At 34.5% G+C, this 19,660-nt stretch overlaps 1 protein-coding gene across 1 annotated transcript; it reads left to right on the top strand.

Annotated features, from left to right (window-relative positions):
* The first annotated feature begins 11,898 nt into the window (after window positions 1-11,898).
* LOC149155476 (uncharacterized) lies at window positions 11,899-12,946 on the top strand. Its single transcript, XM_089440502.1, has 2 exons — window positions 11,899-12,118; window positions 12,203-12,946. Exons 1-2 carry the CDS (start codon window positions 11,957-11,959, stop codon window positions 12,818-12,820), a joined length of 780 nt encoding a protein of 259 aa, XP_089296628.1. The 5' UTR covers window positions 11,899-11,956; the 3' UTR covers window positions 12,821-12,946.
* The last annotated feature ends 6,714 nt before the right edge of the window (window positions 12,947-19,660 follow it).

The following is a 19,660-nucleotide window of genomic DNA, read 5'->3' on the forward strand; positions in this document are numbered from 1 at the left end:
TAGATGCATGGCTTGGATCTCTTCATGGATAATCAATACATGGAACTGTATTTTGTGACTGTTTCTGGAGACAGGAGCTGTTTTCCTCTTCATGAGGAGGCTCACGGTCTCAGGGATTACTATTTCTCGTAGTTTTGGACAAGAAGGGCAGCCTCTTCTTGCAGAGCTCTATGATACACAATCATACAACAAATTGAATGCTCCGGCATATACTATGTAACTTTTTATCTTGTTTATAAAAAGTTCATTTTTTTCTTTGGAAAAAAAAAACTATTAAGTAATAATAATTATTGGGTAGACTCTCCTCAAGTCATAATAATTATTAGCTAGTTCATATCTCTTCAAGTCATAATAATTATTGGCTAGAATCTCTGGGCATCCTAGTTCATTTCTCCTTAAGTCATAATAATTATTGGGTATAATTTCCAGGCATCCTAGTTCATTTCCTAAGAGAAGGAGACGTTGAGGGATCTCTTAGCTACAATGATCAACTTGCAGTGATCATCGTATATAATTTTTTTTTAAAGATATTTAGTAAATAAATAAAGTATATTATTATTATTTATGAATGACGTGGTGTGTTTTTCCTTAAATAATAAATGAGGGTGACGAGTTAATGTACATTAAATTTAAAGATAAAGAAAAATTAATATAAAATTAAATTTAAATTATGCAAAACAATAAATTATAAATATTCATAGGTTCAAATCTAGAATTTGGTAGAGTACTTACATCTCCAGAGGCTTTAGTAGTCAAATCATTGTGCTTTAGTTATGTCTTGAACTTAAATTATTATTATTATAAAAATAAAAATAAAAATTGTTAAAAAACTGAAAACTTAATTTCCTACTTGCTAATTAGACTTGCTTATGTGAGAAACTCTTTGGACTATTATTCATCAACTATACTTGTTATAGAAATGGTTATCATCAACTATACGAGGATGGAATCATGCAAGATCCTAGAAGAACCAATTTAATTGGGGTTCAAGAAGGACATCTAAGAACGTTTTCGAAGCATATTCGTTTCGTTTAAGACCTTGATTAGCCAAAGTGAAAATATTCAATTCATATTAGTTACCAGAGACTCTTTATTGCTAATCAAAGTATTAAACAACAAAGCCTTCACATCGATCAATCATATTCATTTGCACAATTTGCAAACATATCTTGTCAAAATGAAGTTGAATTCAAAAGCTAATCATTGATCTAAAATGGTAACCAACCTTGAACTTGTTACCCTAATAAAAAATGAGGTTGTGGGCACACTCCAAATTTCTTAGATATGGTTTCAAACATTAATCAAGGCCCAAGAGGCACATTACCCAAGAAAATAGCTTGCTACATCATGTGAATAAGGACCTATTGTGGGTAGCCCATTCCCCTTCTTAGCTTCATGCGTGGTTAATTTATGTGGTGGAGGCATCCTGAAGCTATTTAGGATTATGGATGCTTTCTTCTGTGTATGGTTCTATCTAGATTTAGTAGAGCTCTAGCCATGGTGGTGTATCATGGCAATAGATAGATGATGATGAGCTCAAATCAAAATTTCAAAGTGTCAGAATTTTAATGAGTTCATCTTCAGATTGAAGAGTTCACCATTCTGAATCCAATGGTGTGAACGACACTCAAATCCGAGCTCGTATGCAGAAGCTAGAGCCGGTCAAAGTTCAGGGTTGACATGATGACATGGCAAGGTCTTCAGTGAATGAGGAGGCGCCAAGTGGAAATCCGCCATTGGCCCTCGCATATCGGAAACCGCAGTTGAAAGGCAGATCACATTAGAGAATCAGCCCCCGACAAGGGAAGGGATGCGATGCGACATCGACCGAAGTTGCGATTGCGATGGATCATAATCGCATATCGGCGAAAGGATCGGGTATAGAATCGAACCCGATAGGATTTCCAATGTGATGCGATCACATATCGCAATTGGGAAGAGGGAAGAGTCCCGCAGATTTTCCCACGAATAATGCCGATTGCGATGAGTTGCGAAAAGTGATAAGACCCCAGATGCGATGTTTTATGCATTACAGTTAAATATTCCAGCGGGTCTGCAGAGCGCCTGGTATAAGGGTCTGTACGCCGATGGACTTCAGCTGATTGTGATATCCGACAGGGTACGAAACTATCGCCTTAACCGCCGGACCTCCACTCTCCATGTGATCACTCAGTCTTTTACCATGAGAATGATGGGAATGATGGTGGAACCACTGATTGCGGTGGAACTGCTAGTTTAGACTGTAGATAATGAATTTAATTCGCAGTAAGTCAGTTTTGGAGGAGAAACTTGTGGGGAGACTGGAAGAAGTCACAACTAAGGCAACTTTTGACTAGATTGGAGGCAAAAAGAGGCTACATAGCCATTTTTGGGCATTTTGAACTCATTGGAACGGGTTTCAGAGTCAAAGGAGCACTTTTGGATAGGATTTTTGTAAATTAAAGCCTATGGGTGCCCTGATCAACTAGAGTGTTGATTCAGTTTATGTAGGAGTTCCAAGATAGAGATGACCTTGTAGGGGTATTCCAACCTCCATATGTGTTCCTGCAACAACCATTACTGCTGTAACTGTTTTTCTTCTTTGCTCTATATGTGTATGGAGAAAGAGACGTGTTTAAGTACTTCTAGTGGATTGTTGTACTTGTTTATGCTCTTGGAAGTTGGAGTATGGGGTCTTGGTTTGAGAGCCCTTAGCTTGCTGATTGTTTCATGACTAACTGTAGGTTTTCATATGTTTAGAGTGAGAATTCTTTGCAAAAGAATGTTTCCTTGAAGGGGAAACAAGCCACTCTTTTTGTCAGCACATTTATGTACTCTTTATCTAAAGAATTTTGAGCATAATGAGAAGGGGTCATGCCTTTAGAGCTGATCCAAGGAGATGTAGCCCAGGAGGGGTGAACTCCTTTATCAATGGCTAGTGTATTATTGTTTGATGCATGCTTCCATTTAGTGTTTTGGTTTCATGTTTTAAGTTTTTCTTCATGAAACTATCTTAAGCAAAAACACATAAAATTCATGCTTTTACTTGCTATTTTGGAGTACAACCTCAAGCACATTTTTATATTCTGATGAGGGGAATTAGCATAGCATTACTAATCTGCCCCAATTCAGATCAGGTTGGTATCAGAGCTATGGTTTTGCTTTGTGCAAGGAGGAATTGACTGTTGTTTGCAAGTAAATGTGTTTTGAAGCTCATTGAGGAGAAGGTTTTGGAAAGGAGAGCAAGATTGTTTCAATCTCTACCACCAAGTTCTACCTCAAATTGCAGTAGAAGCTTCAAACAAAGCATGTCCCAAGGAGGAGAGCCTGCAAGAATGTCAGAGGATGTGAAGGCTTTTAGAAAGGATTTCTTAGACATGGAAGAAATGGTGAAAGTCCTTTATGGAGAGAGGAATACCAATTTGCAAGGTGAAGGATCTAGACCTCCAAGAGGAGAATGTTCTCCAAGGGAAGAAGGTAACAAGAATGGTGATAAACCACTATCTTCTCCACAATCTTCGTGATTTTCTACAACTATTATGCAAGATGCTAGTGTAGAAAGTCCTTCAGAGAAGGCAGATGGAAAAGTTTGTACCTTCTGTCCACATCATGTGGAAGATGAGTTTCTATCAACACCCAAATATGAGGAGCTAAAAGAAGAGATCCGAAGATTCCAAGAGGACACATCTCAAATTACAACGAAATTCAAAAACATCTTCATATGCCAATCAAAGGATGCAGCAAATGGTAAGAATTTACATGCTTCTTCCTTATGTGAAAGTATTGATGTAAATCCATTGGTAGCCTTTGAAAAACACAGTAAAGGCATTGGATCCAAACTCTTGACCAAGATGGTTTACAAGTGAGGAGGCTTTGGCATAAACCTATAGGGCATCAAAAGTGCAATTGGAGCTAAGGAGAGGCCTAAATACGAAGGCTTAGGCTATGTTGCAAAAGAAGAATGGTCTTCTAGTGATGGTTCATGGGTCACATGTTCCTTTTCCGTAAGGGAGGACATGAGGAGGCAACATGTTGGAGTTTGCACCTAGAACTGGTTCCCGCGTGGTTCCTCAAGCCTAAGGAGGATTTGAAGGGGAAAACGTCTCCAAAGAGAGATGAAAGCGTCGAAGAAGGAGGAAATCTCAGTTCTTCAAGCCACGCGAGTTCCTCACGCAGGCAACGTAAGCCAAAGGAAAACATAAAGAGGTATAATCGTTTTGTTCATTCAAATGCTGTTAATTCGAATGCTTTTCATGATGGAAAAAAAACATGGATTTGAATAACATGTTAAGGAAAATGTTTCCATGTACCTTTTTCCTTTCATCTAACCATTGTGTAGATAAGTGCGATAAAAGGAGAGCAATCCTTGAGAAGATGTTTATGTCTACTAGAATTGAGACCGAAAGGAGAAAATATCATCCAAAGATAAAGGCAAGTGAGCCGAGAGGAGCTCAAAAGAAATTTTGTACTCATTGCAATATCAGTGGGCATTGGGTCGAGAAGTGTTGGAAATTGTTTCCACAACTTCATCCTAGTAAGGGCAAGCAGATCATGCAAGCACTAGAAGAGGAAGTGACAACAAAAAAAGTGGCTCAAGATGCGACCATCTCTGAAACAACTTCAGAAGAAGAGAAAGTTCAAATAAAGGGTTCATTCACCTAGTTGGGTAAGAAATGGGTAGACTATTTGTCCAACTGAAGTCTGTTATTTTTTGTTTTTCACTAGTTGAATACCCCATAGTTGGGTAATTTGTAAAAGTGATGTTCATAAATAAATCACTTATATGCAACGATGTTTTTCTTTAAGCATTACAATGCTAGTTTGGCTTGTTGATAGTCAATTTGAATGGAAAATTTGAGAGTCAAGTTCATTCCATTTTGTAAAATGCTTCCTTGAACACATTTTGTAAAAATCATTTTAATACTGTTGTACGAGTAGTTGTAGCAATTTAGTATGTTCCAAATGTGTGTAGCAATCAAGTTATAAAAGTATTCACTATGCGAAGCTTGTTTGGGTTCATTTGGAAAAGTCTTTTAGGATATTATCCTTGATAAGGATTTTGCAGATAATCTTCTTGGAATTCTTCTTAGGAAGATGTTGCTATGGATGGCCATAGTGACATGGACAGGTCGAGAAGAACATCAAACTTTAATTCTTTGATCACATAGCAAAACATGTAATTTGCAAGATATTGTACTACAAATTTGTAGGGGATGCAGGTGTAGGCTCATTGCTTATGGCTTCGAAAAAGAAAGGTGAAGGAGAAGGAAGGATGACATGAAGGATACTTGCGGTGTAGACAAGTACAGAGCAGTTGCAGATTATTTAATGCTTTTGGAGACCAAAAGGTTTTTAGTGGGGGAGAGTGATTAGGAGCTCAAAATTTGTCAAAAAATCAAAGTGTCAAAATTTTGATAAGTCCAGCTTCATATTGAAGAGCTCATCATTTTGAATCTAATGGTGCGAACGACACTCAAATCCAAGCTTGTATGCAAAAGCTAAAGCCGATCAAAGTTTAGGGTTGACTTGATGACATGGCAAGGTCTTCAATGAATAAGGAGGCGCCAAGTGGCAGCCCACCATTGGCCCTCACATATCGAAAAATGCAGTCGAAAGGAAGATCGCATTACAAAATCGACCCTTGACAAGGGAAGGGATGCAATGCGACATCGGACGAAGTTATGATTGCGATGGATTGCAATCTCATATCGACCAAAGGATCAAGTATAGAATCAACCCTGACATGATTTGCGATGCGATGCGATCACATATCGCAATCGGGAAGAGGGAAGAGTCCTGCAGATGATCCCACCGATAACTGCAATTGCGATGAGTTGCGAAAAGCGATAAGACCTTAGATGCAATGTTTTATGCATTATAGTTAAATATTCCAGCGGATTCACAGAGTGCATGGTATAAGGGTCTGTACGCCGATGGAATTCAGCTGATTGTGATATCCGATAGGGTGCGGAACCGTTGCCTTAACCGTCGGACCTCCACTCCGCATGTGATCACTTAGTCTTTAACCGCGAAAATGATGGGAATGATGGCAGAATCACTGATTGCAGCGGAACTGCTAGTTTAGATTGCAAATAATGAATTTAACTAGCAGTAAATGAGATTTGGAGGAGAAAATTGTGGGGAGACTGGTAGAAGTCATAACTAAGGAAATTTTCAACGAAATTGGAGGCAAAAAGAGGCTACATAGCCATTTTTGGGCATTTTGAACTCATTGGAACATGTTTCAGAGTCAAAGGAGCACTTCTAGATAAGCTTTTTGTAAAGTGAAGCCTATGGGTGCCCTGGTCAACTAGAGTGTTTATTCAATTTATGGAGGATTTCCAAGATGGAGATGACCTTGTAGGGGTATTCCAGCCTCCATATGTGTTCCTGCAGCAGCCATTACAACAATGTTGTAGCTGTTTTTCTTCTTTGCTCTATATGTGTATGGAGAAAGAGACTTGTTTAAGTACTTCAAGTGGATTGTTGTACTTGTTTATGCTCTTGGAAGTTGGAGTATGGGGTCTTGATTTGAGAGCCCTTATCTTGTTGATTGTTTCATGACTAACTGTAGGTTGTCATATGTTTAGAGTGAAAATTCTTTGCATAAGAATGTTTCCTTGAAGGGGAAACAATCCACTCTTTTTGTCAGCACATTTATGTACTCTTTATCTAATGAATTTTGAGCATAACGAGAAGGGTTCATGCCTTTAGAGTTGATTCAAGGAGATGTATCCTAGGAGGGGTGAAATCCTTTATCAATGGATGGTGTATTATTGTTTGATGCATGCTTCCATTTAGTGTTTTGGTTTCATGTTTTAATTTTTTTTCTTCATGAAACTATATTAAGAAAAAACACATAAAATTCATGCTTTTACTTACTATTTTGGAGTACAACCTCAAACACATTTTTATATTATGATGAGGGGAATTAGCATAGCATTACTAATCTACAACAATTTAGATCAATAGAGGAAGTGGGTATTTGTTGGTTTGTGGGTTGTCTTTCCTTCATTCAAGTTTATGACTTGTAATCGAGGTAAGGCCCATTTAGAGGGTTTTGGTAGATCAAATACTTAGGTCTTCTTTGTACTTTTAGCTCCCTTTCATGGCTTTAAGCGAATTGAATTAATTCTGTTTCATCCCATAGATACACTCATGCAATTCTGGTCTTGGGTGAAAGGCACTCTAGTTTCAATATGAGTATTGTTTAGTTTCACTTTGCAACTAATTAGTCCTCTATTTTTCGCAATGTAGAGATGGATATAGTCACAAAGAAACAAATCAATGAAACAACAGAGCCTTGATGGCCACTATCGCTAAGCTAATAGAGTTAGAAGAAGTCAATGAAACTCATAACTTCAATATGATGAATCTCTTGCACTTGCAAAAGTAATGGACTCACTCTCTGGAAATGGAAATGCAATCATCTTTATACCTTATTCGTTGCTCAACATATGGATGCTTTGTCTCTGGCTTCAAATAACTTCGCTTCATGGCACTCTCAGCACATAAGGCAAGCTGAAGAACGAACTACTCAACAAAGCAAGGAATTAATGGAGATTGAGGAGCCAAACCCCCTCACTATGAGGTCTTGAAGTTCCAAATATCTAGGAGTCATGATATCTGGAAAGTTGACTTGTTGACTATAAAAGAAATCTGGATGTTTAACCCTTGCCAGGATTCGGTTATGACGTGACAACTTATGTGTCCAACTTGCAGACGTGGTATTATATGATGGTGACATGTGGGACAAATTTTCCACATGTTCAACCCTGTGTTAGCTATATAGTTGTTGATGTGGCATGAAGTAGCTAACTTGTTGAGGGTCATAAATTTTTAATTTTAATAAATGTGATATATTATAGGTGAGATTATAATTATTTTTAGTTATTTCTATTTGACCTTTGAATTTCCCTTGCCTTTCCATTTTTCAACATGCTACATCTTCCTCAAATTGAAAGTCCTTTCAAATTTATGGCTTACTAAAATGTGTGGCTTCCTTAAAACTTCTACTTCTTCAAATTTTATGTATCCTTAAAATTGCAACTCGATGTTGATCTTCTAAAAAAATTTCTTAAGTCTTTTTAAAACTAAAACTTTATAAAAAATCTATATTTCTTCAAAATTGTAACTTCAGGAAAAAAAAAAAAAATGAAGCTAAACTCAATTCCATGCAAACAACTCCCTTTACATCAAAATAAGTCTCTTCAAATCTACCTATTAAGCTAAATCTTTTCAATTGTATAAAAACTAAATGTCTTTTTTTCATATATATATATATTCAAATTTATATAAACCAAGTCCCTTCAAATTTACAAATCTTCCTATTTACAAATACATCATAATTTCACAACTTTTACCACATTAATACATAATTTTATATATTTTTAATATTTTTTTTACCGTTATATATTTTAATACATTCTTATAAAAAATAAACATGAATATGATATTTAACGATCTAATAAAATTAACACAACATAAAAAAATCCAACATTATAAAAATATTAACCTAACCTAAAAAATCCAACAATGTAAATTTCCACTTCAAAAACATAAATACTAATTAAAACTTCAAAACACATGGCTTTGGTTAAGAGAATTTGTTTATTAATGCGAAAACTTTGAGAATATGCTTTCACATAAAGAGTCCATATAACATTATGGAAATAGTGTAAAGAAAAAAACAACTAATAACATCATGGAAATAGTATAAAGAAGAAACAACTCATAGTTAAATTTAATGTCATAAATAATGGTTTAAAAACTTATATAATTGTTTCAATAACTATATTATATATTTTAAACACACACTTGAATATAACAAGGGTTATTAACTATATTATGTATTTTAAACACACAATGGAATATAACCAGGATTATATAGAATAGTTATTATTTACTTTTTTAAGTTTAAATATAGTTTAATTAAATGAAAAAATTATAAACACAAAAATTTTATTACAAAAATAAAATGACTAATAAAATATTATATTGTTAAATGTCATCACTAAAAATTAAAAATATAATGTGTGTGTTTTATTTTTATTAATATATAAAATTGATTATAATTAAATTTATTAAAATATGTTTTTAATATAATAATACGTTATTTTAATTTGAAAACAAAAAAAGAAATAAAACTAAAAACAAAAAATTAGTAATTAATAGATAGAGAAATTAGATACCCCATTTTAAAATAATATTTTATAAAGTGATATTCTTAAAAAATATTTTATTTAAGTCAATAATTATTTTATATAAGTCAATAAATTTGTAAAAATAATATTTTATATTAAATTATTCCATAACAGCTAGTTTTTAACACATATCTCCCTAACACCAATTCTTAAATAATTATTTTAACTAATTTACCAACGGCTAGTTTTTAATAATTAATTTACGAACCTCTAATTTGTACTGGCTAACTTTGGGCAATGATGCATCCATACTATTTATTCTTATAGATGGTTTGATTTCTCACTTTGTTTTGAGGATGAACCACATTAGTTAGTTTGAACCGTGGACCAAATCCTAACAATTTGATGAATCTGGAAGACTTATATCTAGATATAAGAGTTACTAAGCAACCAATAATAAGACCTCAACCAATCACTTTACAAATAAATAAATTCAAACAATAATAAAAAATAACAAAAAATAAATTTCTGATATTTAACTATAAATAAATACCATAAATTTTTAGTCAAATCCAAAACTAAAGGCAAATATAACCAGAAATTATAAATTGTTATTTCTAATGAAACATTTACAAACTCATTGTTATATTACAATCAAATATCTTAAATAAAAAATATATATAGCCTTATTATTTTTCGTTCATAATAATCATCATGCTAGTTTTAGATAAAAAATAAAGATGGATAAGAAAAACATTGTGCATATATTGATAATTTCTTTGCAAAATATAATTAATAATTTATATATTTCTATATTAAATTAATTAAAAAAATAATTTTATTATTTATTAGATGTGCGCAGCAGGTATAACCCTTTGGTTTTTTCATTGACTTGGTATTAATTTCTTTATTTTGTTGTTTAAATAGAAAAAGCTTAAGTTCCTTTCTTCGGACAAATTTTCATAAATATATGTTTTTTTATTTATAATTATATTTTCATTAAATTTATAATATTTGAGAGTTTTATTTAATTGAATTTTATTTTTATTTTGTATTTATTTTAAATTTCAATTTGTTAAGTTATATTGATTTTTTTTTTAAATATTAATATTTCATAAATTTAAATTTTATAATATTTATGTTTTTATTTCATGTAATCTAAATATGTAGAAGGCTAATTAAATATTAATATAATAGTTTAGTAGTTTGTTAGATAGAAATATAGTAGTTTAATAATTTGTTATATGGAAATAAAGTTTATTTTAAACATAGTAATTAAAGTTAATGGATAACTTTGTTTGCTTAGCACATTTAATTCTTGCTCTTAATTATACATTAAGTAAATCCATCTTTTATCTGTAGTTTTTGCTTAGGAGAAAAATTGTCTTATGAAAGCATTATGTTATGAACCATTTTGAAGGTAATTATTAACTTTACAATAATTATTTAGTATAAAAAAATATTTTAACTCAACTTAATTGAAAAACATAAAATCATATTTTGGGCAAAATTAATTAGAAAACAACAAGCTAATTGTTGAAAACTAGAAAATAAAATCATAAAAATTTCAAAAAATCAAATATTCAAACTACTCATATAATTTACACATTATATTCCAAGAGATAAAAATTAAAGAGTTTTCTACTTTCTAAATATAATTTAATTTTCATAAAAAGTTAAAAAATCAAATGTTTAAATTACTCATATAATTTGCACATATATTTGAAGAAATAAATACTCGATCCATTTTAAATTCCAATCTACCTCACGTCCACAAGGATCAAACTCCTTTTCTTTTCATTTTTAACTTTTACGTAATTCATTAAAAATAACATTGAGCATGTATTATATATAATGATTAAATACTTTGTATCTTAATTTTTTAATATTTATAAAAATATTTTTCAAATTTAATAATTTAAATTATTATTTTTAAATTTAATCATTTTAAATTAAATTTAAATATAAAATAATTATAGCTTAAATATATATTAACCGTATAATATATTTTATAAAACTAGAATATATATATATATATAAATATAAAATCCATTCATCAAATTGCAACATTATTATATTTAAATTAAATACCGGGTATTAGTTACTATATAGTATTTGCTAATTTCAAATTTAAATATCATTATATTTATATTAATAAAAAAAATTAGAAAAAACTTTATAATATAGATACAAATTATTTAAATATTTATTAATATTATTTGATTTTTATTGATATTTATAAATATATATATATATATATATATATATATATATATATATATATATATATATATATTTAATGTTTCTAAAAATTTGAGATGCACTTTTTTGTGATGAAGTGTGTGTCAAATGTTTAGAAACATTAAAAACTAAATAAAAACTAAATATTATATTGGCCCTTGGAGTATACTCTAAAATCGTTTTTGCTTCGTTAAGAGCTTTACAAACGGATAAGGTTATTATAGGTGGAGGGGTTTTCCTTGAATAACAGTGATGTGTAAGCCTTCATTTACCTCATTATACCTCATTATATATAAAATATATAAACCATAATAATCCTTTCAAAACACGTCATTATACCTCATTATATATAAAATATATAAACCACTCTCCGTAAACTTTAATAATCCCTTAACAATAGACTTAGTTTAATGGAAAAACTTGTTTGTCTTAATTTGTTGATGTAAAAAATATAATTTTAATTATACGAAAACGGCGACGACAAAATCAACCTTGACCCGACTCTACAATTGGTTAATCCTTGGGATTGGAGTTAGTTTTCCGGAATAAATTTGAGAATTTGCTTCTGCTCTTCTTCTTATTTTCCCGAAAGAATGGCAACAGAAAGAGCGTTTGTGTTCGGGAGCGTGGCCAAGGATTATGTGAACGCGAGGCCTCGGTATCCGCCTCGGCTTTTCTCGTTGCTCTCCTCTCTCACGCCCAAACACCAACTTGCGTGGGACGTCGGCACAGGGAATGGACAAGCTGCTCTTCAAGTCAGTCTCTGCATAACGAAACCCAGTTGAGATGGGTCTCATCGCGGCTATTTATAATTAATTTTTCTTTTTTTTTGGCTGCAGATTAGCGAATATTACGAGCGGGTAATAGCCACAGACATAAGCAAGGAGCAGCTGCAGCAGGCGGAGAGGAGGCCCAACATAAGGTACGTCCTCACGCCGCCCCTGCTGACGGACGACGCCCTTGATTCGATTGTCGGCCCTGAAAGTTCGGTGGATCTCGTGACGGTGGCCGCCGCAGTCCACTGGTTCGATCTGAACACATTTTACGCGCAGGTCAAGCGCGTTCTGAGGAAGCCCGGGGGAGTGATTGCTGTGTGGGTGTACACAAAACCGTCCGTCAGTCCGGCGGTGGACGAAGTGTTCGAGCGGTTCTTTGAGCGTACTCTGCCCTTCTTCGACCCGTGCGGGAGATGGGTATTCGAAGAGTACAGGACTCTGCCCTTTCCTTTCCCTTCTCATCCCGCCGCGGGAGGAGAGTCGGTCATTGAATTGGAGATCGAAGAGACGAGGACCCTGCAAGAGTACCTGAGTTTCTTCAGAACATGGTCGGCTGTGGTGAATGAGGAAGGTCTGCTAAGCGACGACTTCGTTCGGCAGTTCGAGGCGGCATGGGGAGACCCTCCTCATCACGCCCGGACTGTTAAAATTCCGCTTTTCTTAAAGGTCGGCATGCTCTGAATTGATGTGTATCTGATTCACCTTTTTCCAAAGGTCGATCGGCATGGTTTGAATTAATGTTTCTGGCTGACTTTGTTTTCTCAGTCGTTTTCTCTACATATTCCAACTTAAAGAGCGTCGTGATGTTTCTGGTCTCTTGCAACCATGTGAATCCTAATTTTCGTAAAATTTATCAAGCAATTTATTTAATCTCTTTTAATATGTTTTATTGTCAAATTAAGGATAGATCTGGATTGATTGCATTCAAATATTTGTCCTAAATTATTGTCCATGTATATAAAATTTGTATTTTATTAATGGATTATAATGTAATTTATGGTGAGAATGTATTGTATTAATATTATTGATTGATTGAGATTAATAATATTATTATTTAATATTATTAGTCAAATCATTGTGCTTAGACTCTTTTGTCTTACATAAGAGAATTCACACAACAATTTGGTATCTAGCTTGGTTCTGATCTTAAAATTAAATTATTATTATTATTATTATAACAATAAAATAAAACGGTTAAAACAAATTGAAAACTTAATTTCCTACTTGCTAATTGGACTTGCTTTTGTGAAAAAGTCTTTGGAATATTGTTCATCAACTATACTTGTTATAGAAATGGTTATGTATTTGTTTTTATTTTTATATTTGTTTTTTGGGAAATAAATAAAATTTATGAGGATGGAATAATCGAAGATCCAAGAAGAACCAATTTGATTTGGGTTCAGGAAGGACATCTAAGAACATTGTCGAAGTAGCATATTGGCTTTCGTTAGGACCTTGATTAGCCAAAGTGAAAATATTCAATTCATATTAGTTACTGGAGAATTTGGTGCTAATCAAATTATTAAACAACAAATCCTTCACGTCGGTCAATCATATTCATATCCACAATTTGTAAACATATCTTGTTAAAATGAAGTTGAATTCAAAAGCTAATCATTGATCTAAAATGGCAACCAACCTTGAACCTGAGACCCTAATAAAAGCATGAGGTTGTAGGCACACTCCAAATTTCTTAGATATGGTTTCAAACATTAATCCAAGGCCCAAGAGGCACATTACCAAAGAAAATATCTAGCCACATCATATGAATAAGGACTTGGTGTGGGTAGCCCGTTCCCCTTCTTAACTTCATGAATGGGTAATCTATGTGGTGGAGGCATCTTGAAGCTATTTAAGATTATGGATGTTTTCTTTTGTGTATGGTTCTATCTAGATTTGGTATATCTCTAAGCACGGTGGTGTATCATTGAAATAGATAGAGGAAGCAGGCATTTGTTGGTTTGTGGGCTACCTTTCCTTCATTCAAGTGTAAGGGCAGAGGGTTTTGGGAAATCAATTACTTGGGTCTTTTTTGTACTTTGGCTCCTTTTTGTGGATTTAAGTGATTTGAATTAATTTGATTTCATCTCATAGATACACTCATGTAATTATGGTCTTAGGTTAAAGACACTCTAGTTTTAATATGAGTATTGTTTAGTTTCACTTTGCAACTAATTAGTCCCCTAGTTTTCTCAATGTAAAAATGGATATAGTCGTGAAGAAACAAATTAATGAAACAACACAACCTTGATGGCCACTACTGCTAAGCTAATAGAGTTAGAAAAATTCAATGAAATTCATAACACCTATATGACGAGTCTCTTGCACTTGCAAAACCAATGGACTAACTCTCTTGAAATGGAATGCAATCATCTTCCTATCCTATTCCTTTCCTCAAGTTTTGCACTCAAAAAATAGATTTGCACCTCGAGAGATTTGATCCCTCTCGGTACTTGATAGATCCATAGTTAAGATGGATCTATGCTGGTTTCTAGTGGTTGTGAGGAATGATTGGGATCCTCTTAGGTTGGTTTAATTCCCGTAAGTGACATGATGAGATTTGATGTAATGACTTCAAATATTTTTGTTTTTTTATTTTTATTTTTTATTTTGTCGGTAAAAAAGGTTTGCATTATATCATAAGAGGAAACTTGAGTACAAAATTCTTCTCCCATGGCATTGTCCTAATATGCTAGCCAGGCTTTGGCACTTGAGAGCCAGAGAGAAGCTGATTACAATCACCATTTACATTTATTTCCGTTAGGCCTGAAGGCCATACCATACTAACATCAAAACTGGAATACATAACCAAGAAAAGACATCTCTCAAGGAGGCTGGTTTGGTGGAAAAGCAGGGGTGGAACAAAGATGGAAACCCATTCATGCATATGGAAGTCAATGTGCTTGACTTGCGCCTCTAGGGAGCGAAGATGTTCATTGGTGCGGTGGTGGCGGCGATGCATACTTTCCAGATTGTCCAAGATTTCAATTTGAACATTCCGCACATCTTTGATGTAGGCCACTAGCTCATTCTGGTCCTCGTTGGACTGGTCCCTCATAATGCCGATATTAAATTGTATATGGTGTAGTTGATTAGTGATTGAGTCCAAGGTGGTTGGAGAAACAATTCCTCTTGGGGAGCGGGCCAACGAACTGTTCACTGCTGCTACAGAGTCCCAACTTATATCTAAAGAGGAATGGTTGTCAAAATTATTAGCTTGATGACCTTTAGGGCGAGGAGCCCCTCCCCCATGCCTTGGACGACCCCTTTGACGGGGCATACTATCAAAACGAAAAATGACTAACCTAAATAGGCGCTTGATAGGCTATTGTCTTTTATGCCGCCTCCCAACCTTTGCACACAGACCTTGCTCCAGAGGAGAGCAATAAGAGTTGCTCGAAACTTTGACCCTATGGAGCAGACAAAGACCAAGAGACCGAGCACCAGAACATCAACACCCCCGGAGTTATTATGAGGTTTCCCCTCTCCCAATTCCTGGCAGAAAGAGAGCCACGACTAAGCCAATTCCTCTTGCCAAGACAAGAAACCAGAGAAGAGGAGACAAGCACTTCAGTCGCAGAGCTTATACTCGGTTGTCAGCGACGTACTAAGATCCCACGGGCTGACCAAGAGAGGAGGTACGTCGCAGGCCAACTCAAACCATTCCTCCTCCCCCTCGCCAGCCCAGAGCTATGCATACTGCTGGGTGCTCCAGATCTCGACCCTCCAATACACAATATGCCAAACCTTCATCGCCCACTACAACTCACTGTGCGAAACCTCAAGGGATACATGGTTTATAATACCGACGACCACAAACAGAGAGTGTGCATGCTAGGCCTTGACACCTGTGCCTACCACCATAATGAAACTTAAACATTTGGCCTTGAGTGTGTGGATGTTAGGCAAGCATTGTACACCAACCTATCCGCTTGTCCATCCATTGATCCGTCACCCCCATTGGGGAGGCTTCAAACCTTTTTGTTCAAAATGAACATGTATTTATATATTTTGATGAAATAAACCTGTATTTATATATTTTATTATGCAAGAGCAGTAAATGGTAAAAAAATAGAAAATTTGATTTTGTGCTACCTAGTTGGATTGCTTTTATGGTAATCTTTAGAGTAGTATTCATGAATTACGATTACTTGTTATAGGAATCCTAATGTTTATTTATTATTTTTTCAAAAAATAATATTTGTATTAAAAGTAAGTTACAACCTAGGGTGGAAGGTGGTGTTGGGATCATCCAAGATCTTGGAGGAACCGCTTTTCTTGGGGTCTAGGAAGGACATTTAATAGCATTGCGGAGGCATATTCACTATGGTTAATACTTTTCTTAGCTAAGAGTGAAAATATTCAATCCCTAATTTTTATTGGATACTTGTTGTGATAATCAAAGTATTAAACGACAAAGCCTTCACAATTGTCAATCATATTTTCTTTTTGATTTGAAGGGTCACTCACATGTCTCCCCAATATGCAAACATCTCATTCTTTCATGTTAAAAGGGAGTTGAATTCAAAAGTTAATCGTTTGTCTAAAATTGCATCCAACCTTGAACTTGGGACCCTAATAAAAAATAGGTTTGTAGGCACACTCCAAATTCTTTAGATATGGTGTCAAACATTAACCCAAGCCAGAGGCACGAGAGGCTCATTATTCTAGAAAATAACTAGTTGCATCGTGTGAATAAGGCTGGGGTGTGGGAAATCCATTCCCCTTTCTCACTTCAAGCAGCTTCGCTCATGGTGAATCTATGTGTTGGATGTAATTCCCATAAGCTTTTTGGAATTATGGATGCTTTCTTTTTTATATGGGTTTGTTTAGATTTGGTAGAGCCATATGCATGGTGGTGTATCATTGCAACATATAAAAGAAGTGGCCACTCAAAGGTTTATGGGTCGTGTCTCCTTCATTCAAGCTCACAAAGGTAAGGCCCATTCAGAGGATTTTTGGAAATCAACTACTCAGATCCCCTTTCCACTTTTTCTCCTTTTCATGGCTTTAATAAGTTTCATCCCATATATACAATTATGTTATTCTAGCCTTGGGTGAGAGGCACTCTAGTTTGTATCCAAGTTTCAATTTGCAACCAATCGCTCCCATAGTTTTCTCTATTATGGGTTGTGTTCATTAGAAAAGGTAGAGATGGATATGGAATGTTAATTTTCTTACTCCTAGCAATCAGGTAATTAATTCCGAGTAGAATTACATTTGATGAATAAAAACACAACTAGGATATTAACAACATTAAATAAAATGAAAGCAAATTTACCAATATCAATCACATAAATGACACACATATTCTACCCAATCACATTTCTTCATTAAACTTCTAATCTTATTTGGGCTCCTATCCTAGGATAACAACGTTATTGGAAAATTCAAAGTGGCAGCTTATTAAATCAATTTTCTTTAACCTTAATAATTGCTTGTGAACTTAGTTAGTCTTTTTGTGTTCTTTATTTAGATCTTTTCATCAAACAAATATCAAGACCATAAACATCAACAATAGAGGACACAAAAACTAGGTTCTCAACCAGGGCAAAACTCCTCCAAAGGGAACCCATAAAACTCTTATCTTCTTATAGAATCTACTTCAAATGAGACAACAAAGACCCAAACCCTAGACCAAGTCCCTCTCCAAGTACCAAGTCATTCCTTTCGTGGAGTCCTTCCTTGATCCAACACTAACCAACTTCATACTGAAACTTCGACCTCATAGCTTCAAGACTGCTTCTTTGACCTGCAACTTTGGCCCTGTAAGAGTTGCAAACCCTAATCCAAATTCCTCTTGAGAGCTTCCTTGAGAAAGATAACTCCTTCCAAGGTCAACGAGGTCAAGACTAAGTATTCTTCCTTCCAGCAACAAGATATTGTACTTCGTCCTACTACAACTCGGCCTTGCAATTTCGTCTCCTCTTAGATGTTGTTCAAACCCTAATCCTTCGCATGTGTGAGAGAGATTGAGCCCAAAAATAAGATTTTCGTCCTTCCTTTAATATTCTAGACCTTTACTTTCTTCTTCTCCTACTTCCCAACTATAGATCTAACTTCTTTCTTGAGATCGAACTCGTGAGTGAGTGGATGTTAAATCAGGTCAAACTTCTCCTTTATATAGCCTTTCCAAGGGGGAAAAATTCCCTCCTATAGGCTGAATTGAAGCTGTTAGGGCCGAATTGTAATTTTCGAGTTTCCATGACTTTCTAGACTCAAAATAAATTCTTTTTCTAATTACATTATGCCTCGAAGGGTCTTATAAACATGATGTTGACTCCTTTGACTCATGACAATAAATCCTAAGACCTAACAAACACTAGAGGCACGAAGAACATGCTTTTACCTAGAAGGCCATAAAAAATGAGCATGAAACCCATGCTTTAAAAAATAACCTTTTATTTTCTTCTTTTATTTGTTATATAGGATACATATTGAAATGAATACAACAATTATGAAGACAAAAACAAGTTACATTTTCAACACTCCCTTGTAACTAGGGAGGTATTCCTAATTGTACCATCAATACAACATCATTGTCAAACTGAAGGATTCTCATAAAAAAAAGTCAGATTGATAAGCCAACTGTAAGCATCAACAATATAACCAACATTGTCAGTAAGGCTTATCTTGACAAGCTCAAATTTATTTGAGAGCATTATGTTGGGAGGATTTACGTGTGATACCACACTACCTCTATAAGGTACATACCCCATCAGGATGTTCACAAGGTACGTCCTTTTAAGAATATTCTTATCTTGGATCTCAAATCCCGAGTCCTAAAAGAATATCAATCCTCTTCGACAAATCTTTTCTTAGATTCTTGCCCTATCCTAAAAGAGTGTTAGTTTTAGGTTCTTATTGGTAAGGGGTTAAATAACGTGATTTTTAGATGTATTTTCCAATACATAGTCAGATTAAGGGTATTGTTTAGTATGCTTCAAATGCACACAATATGTTAGAGGTTCATTGAGTGAAGCCCCCATGTGGGCTGCACTGTGTGGTCAACACGCAAGGGCCACATGAGCGGCTCAGTGGAAGAAAAGAGCCACTAAAAGAAGAATTATCACACAAAGAAGAGGACATGGTATTATCACACAATAACACAGAGAGAGCACTATGAATTATGGAAATGAGCAACAAAATGTTGGGGAACAAGTGTGGGATGTCTGGAGAAGGAAATCATAGAACTGGTTGGGGCTTGCGGGTGCTTGTATACTGGTCTAGGCATACATGGGTTTTCCAATAAATTCGTGGCAATGAATGAGAACACTGGGACAACATTGGCATTATAGTGGAGAAGCGTGGAACAATGGGTTCAAAAGTGTTAATTTTTATTAGGGCTATGTTATTCTTTGCTTTAGATATTTTCATTTCATTATATACACATTGAATTCACCCCACAACATCATAACATTAATCATTAACATATGAAATTAAATAGAAAGAACAATATCATCATCGATGTAGCATAACATAAAGGAATAATAGAAGAAAATCATTCCAACATAGAGACAC

This window comes from Pinus tabuliformis, chromosome 9 (assembly GCF_031772625.1).
Source record: "Pinus tabuliformis cultivar Carrire ecotype Pingquan chromosome 9, CPIR1, whole genome shotgun sequence".
Classification (NCBI taxonomy): Eukaryota; Viridiplantae; Streptophyta; class Pinopsida; order Pinales; family Pinaceae; genus Pinus; species Pinus tabuliformis.

What these genes read in the sequence shown, in the direction of transcription:
- LOC149155476 (XM_089440502.1), top strand. Translation starts at nt 11,957, where the DNA reads ATGGCAACAGAAAGAGCGTTTGTGTTCGGGAGCGTGGCCAAGGATTAT. An exon ending in ATGGACAAGCTGCTCTTCAA is followed by an intron (nt 12,119 to 12,202) that starts GTCAGTCTCTGC and finishes TTTTGGCTGCAG; the next exon opens with ATTAGCGAATATTACGAGCG.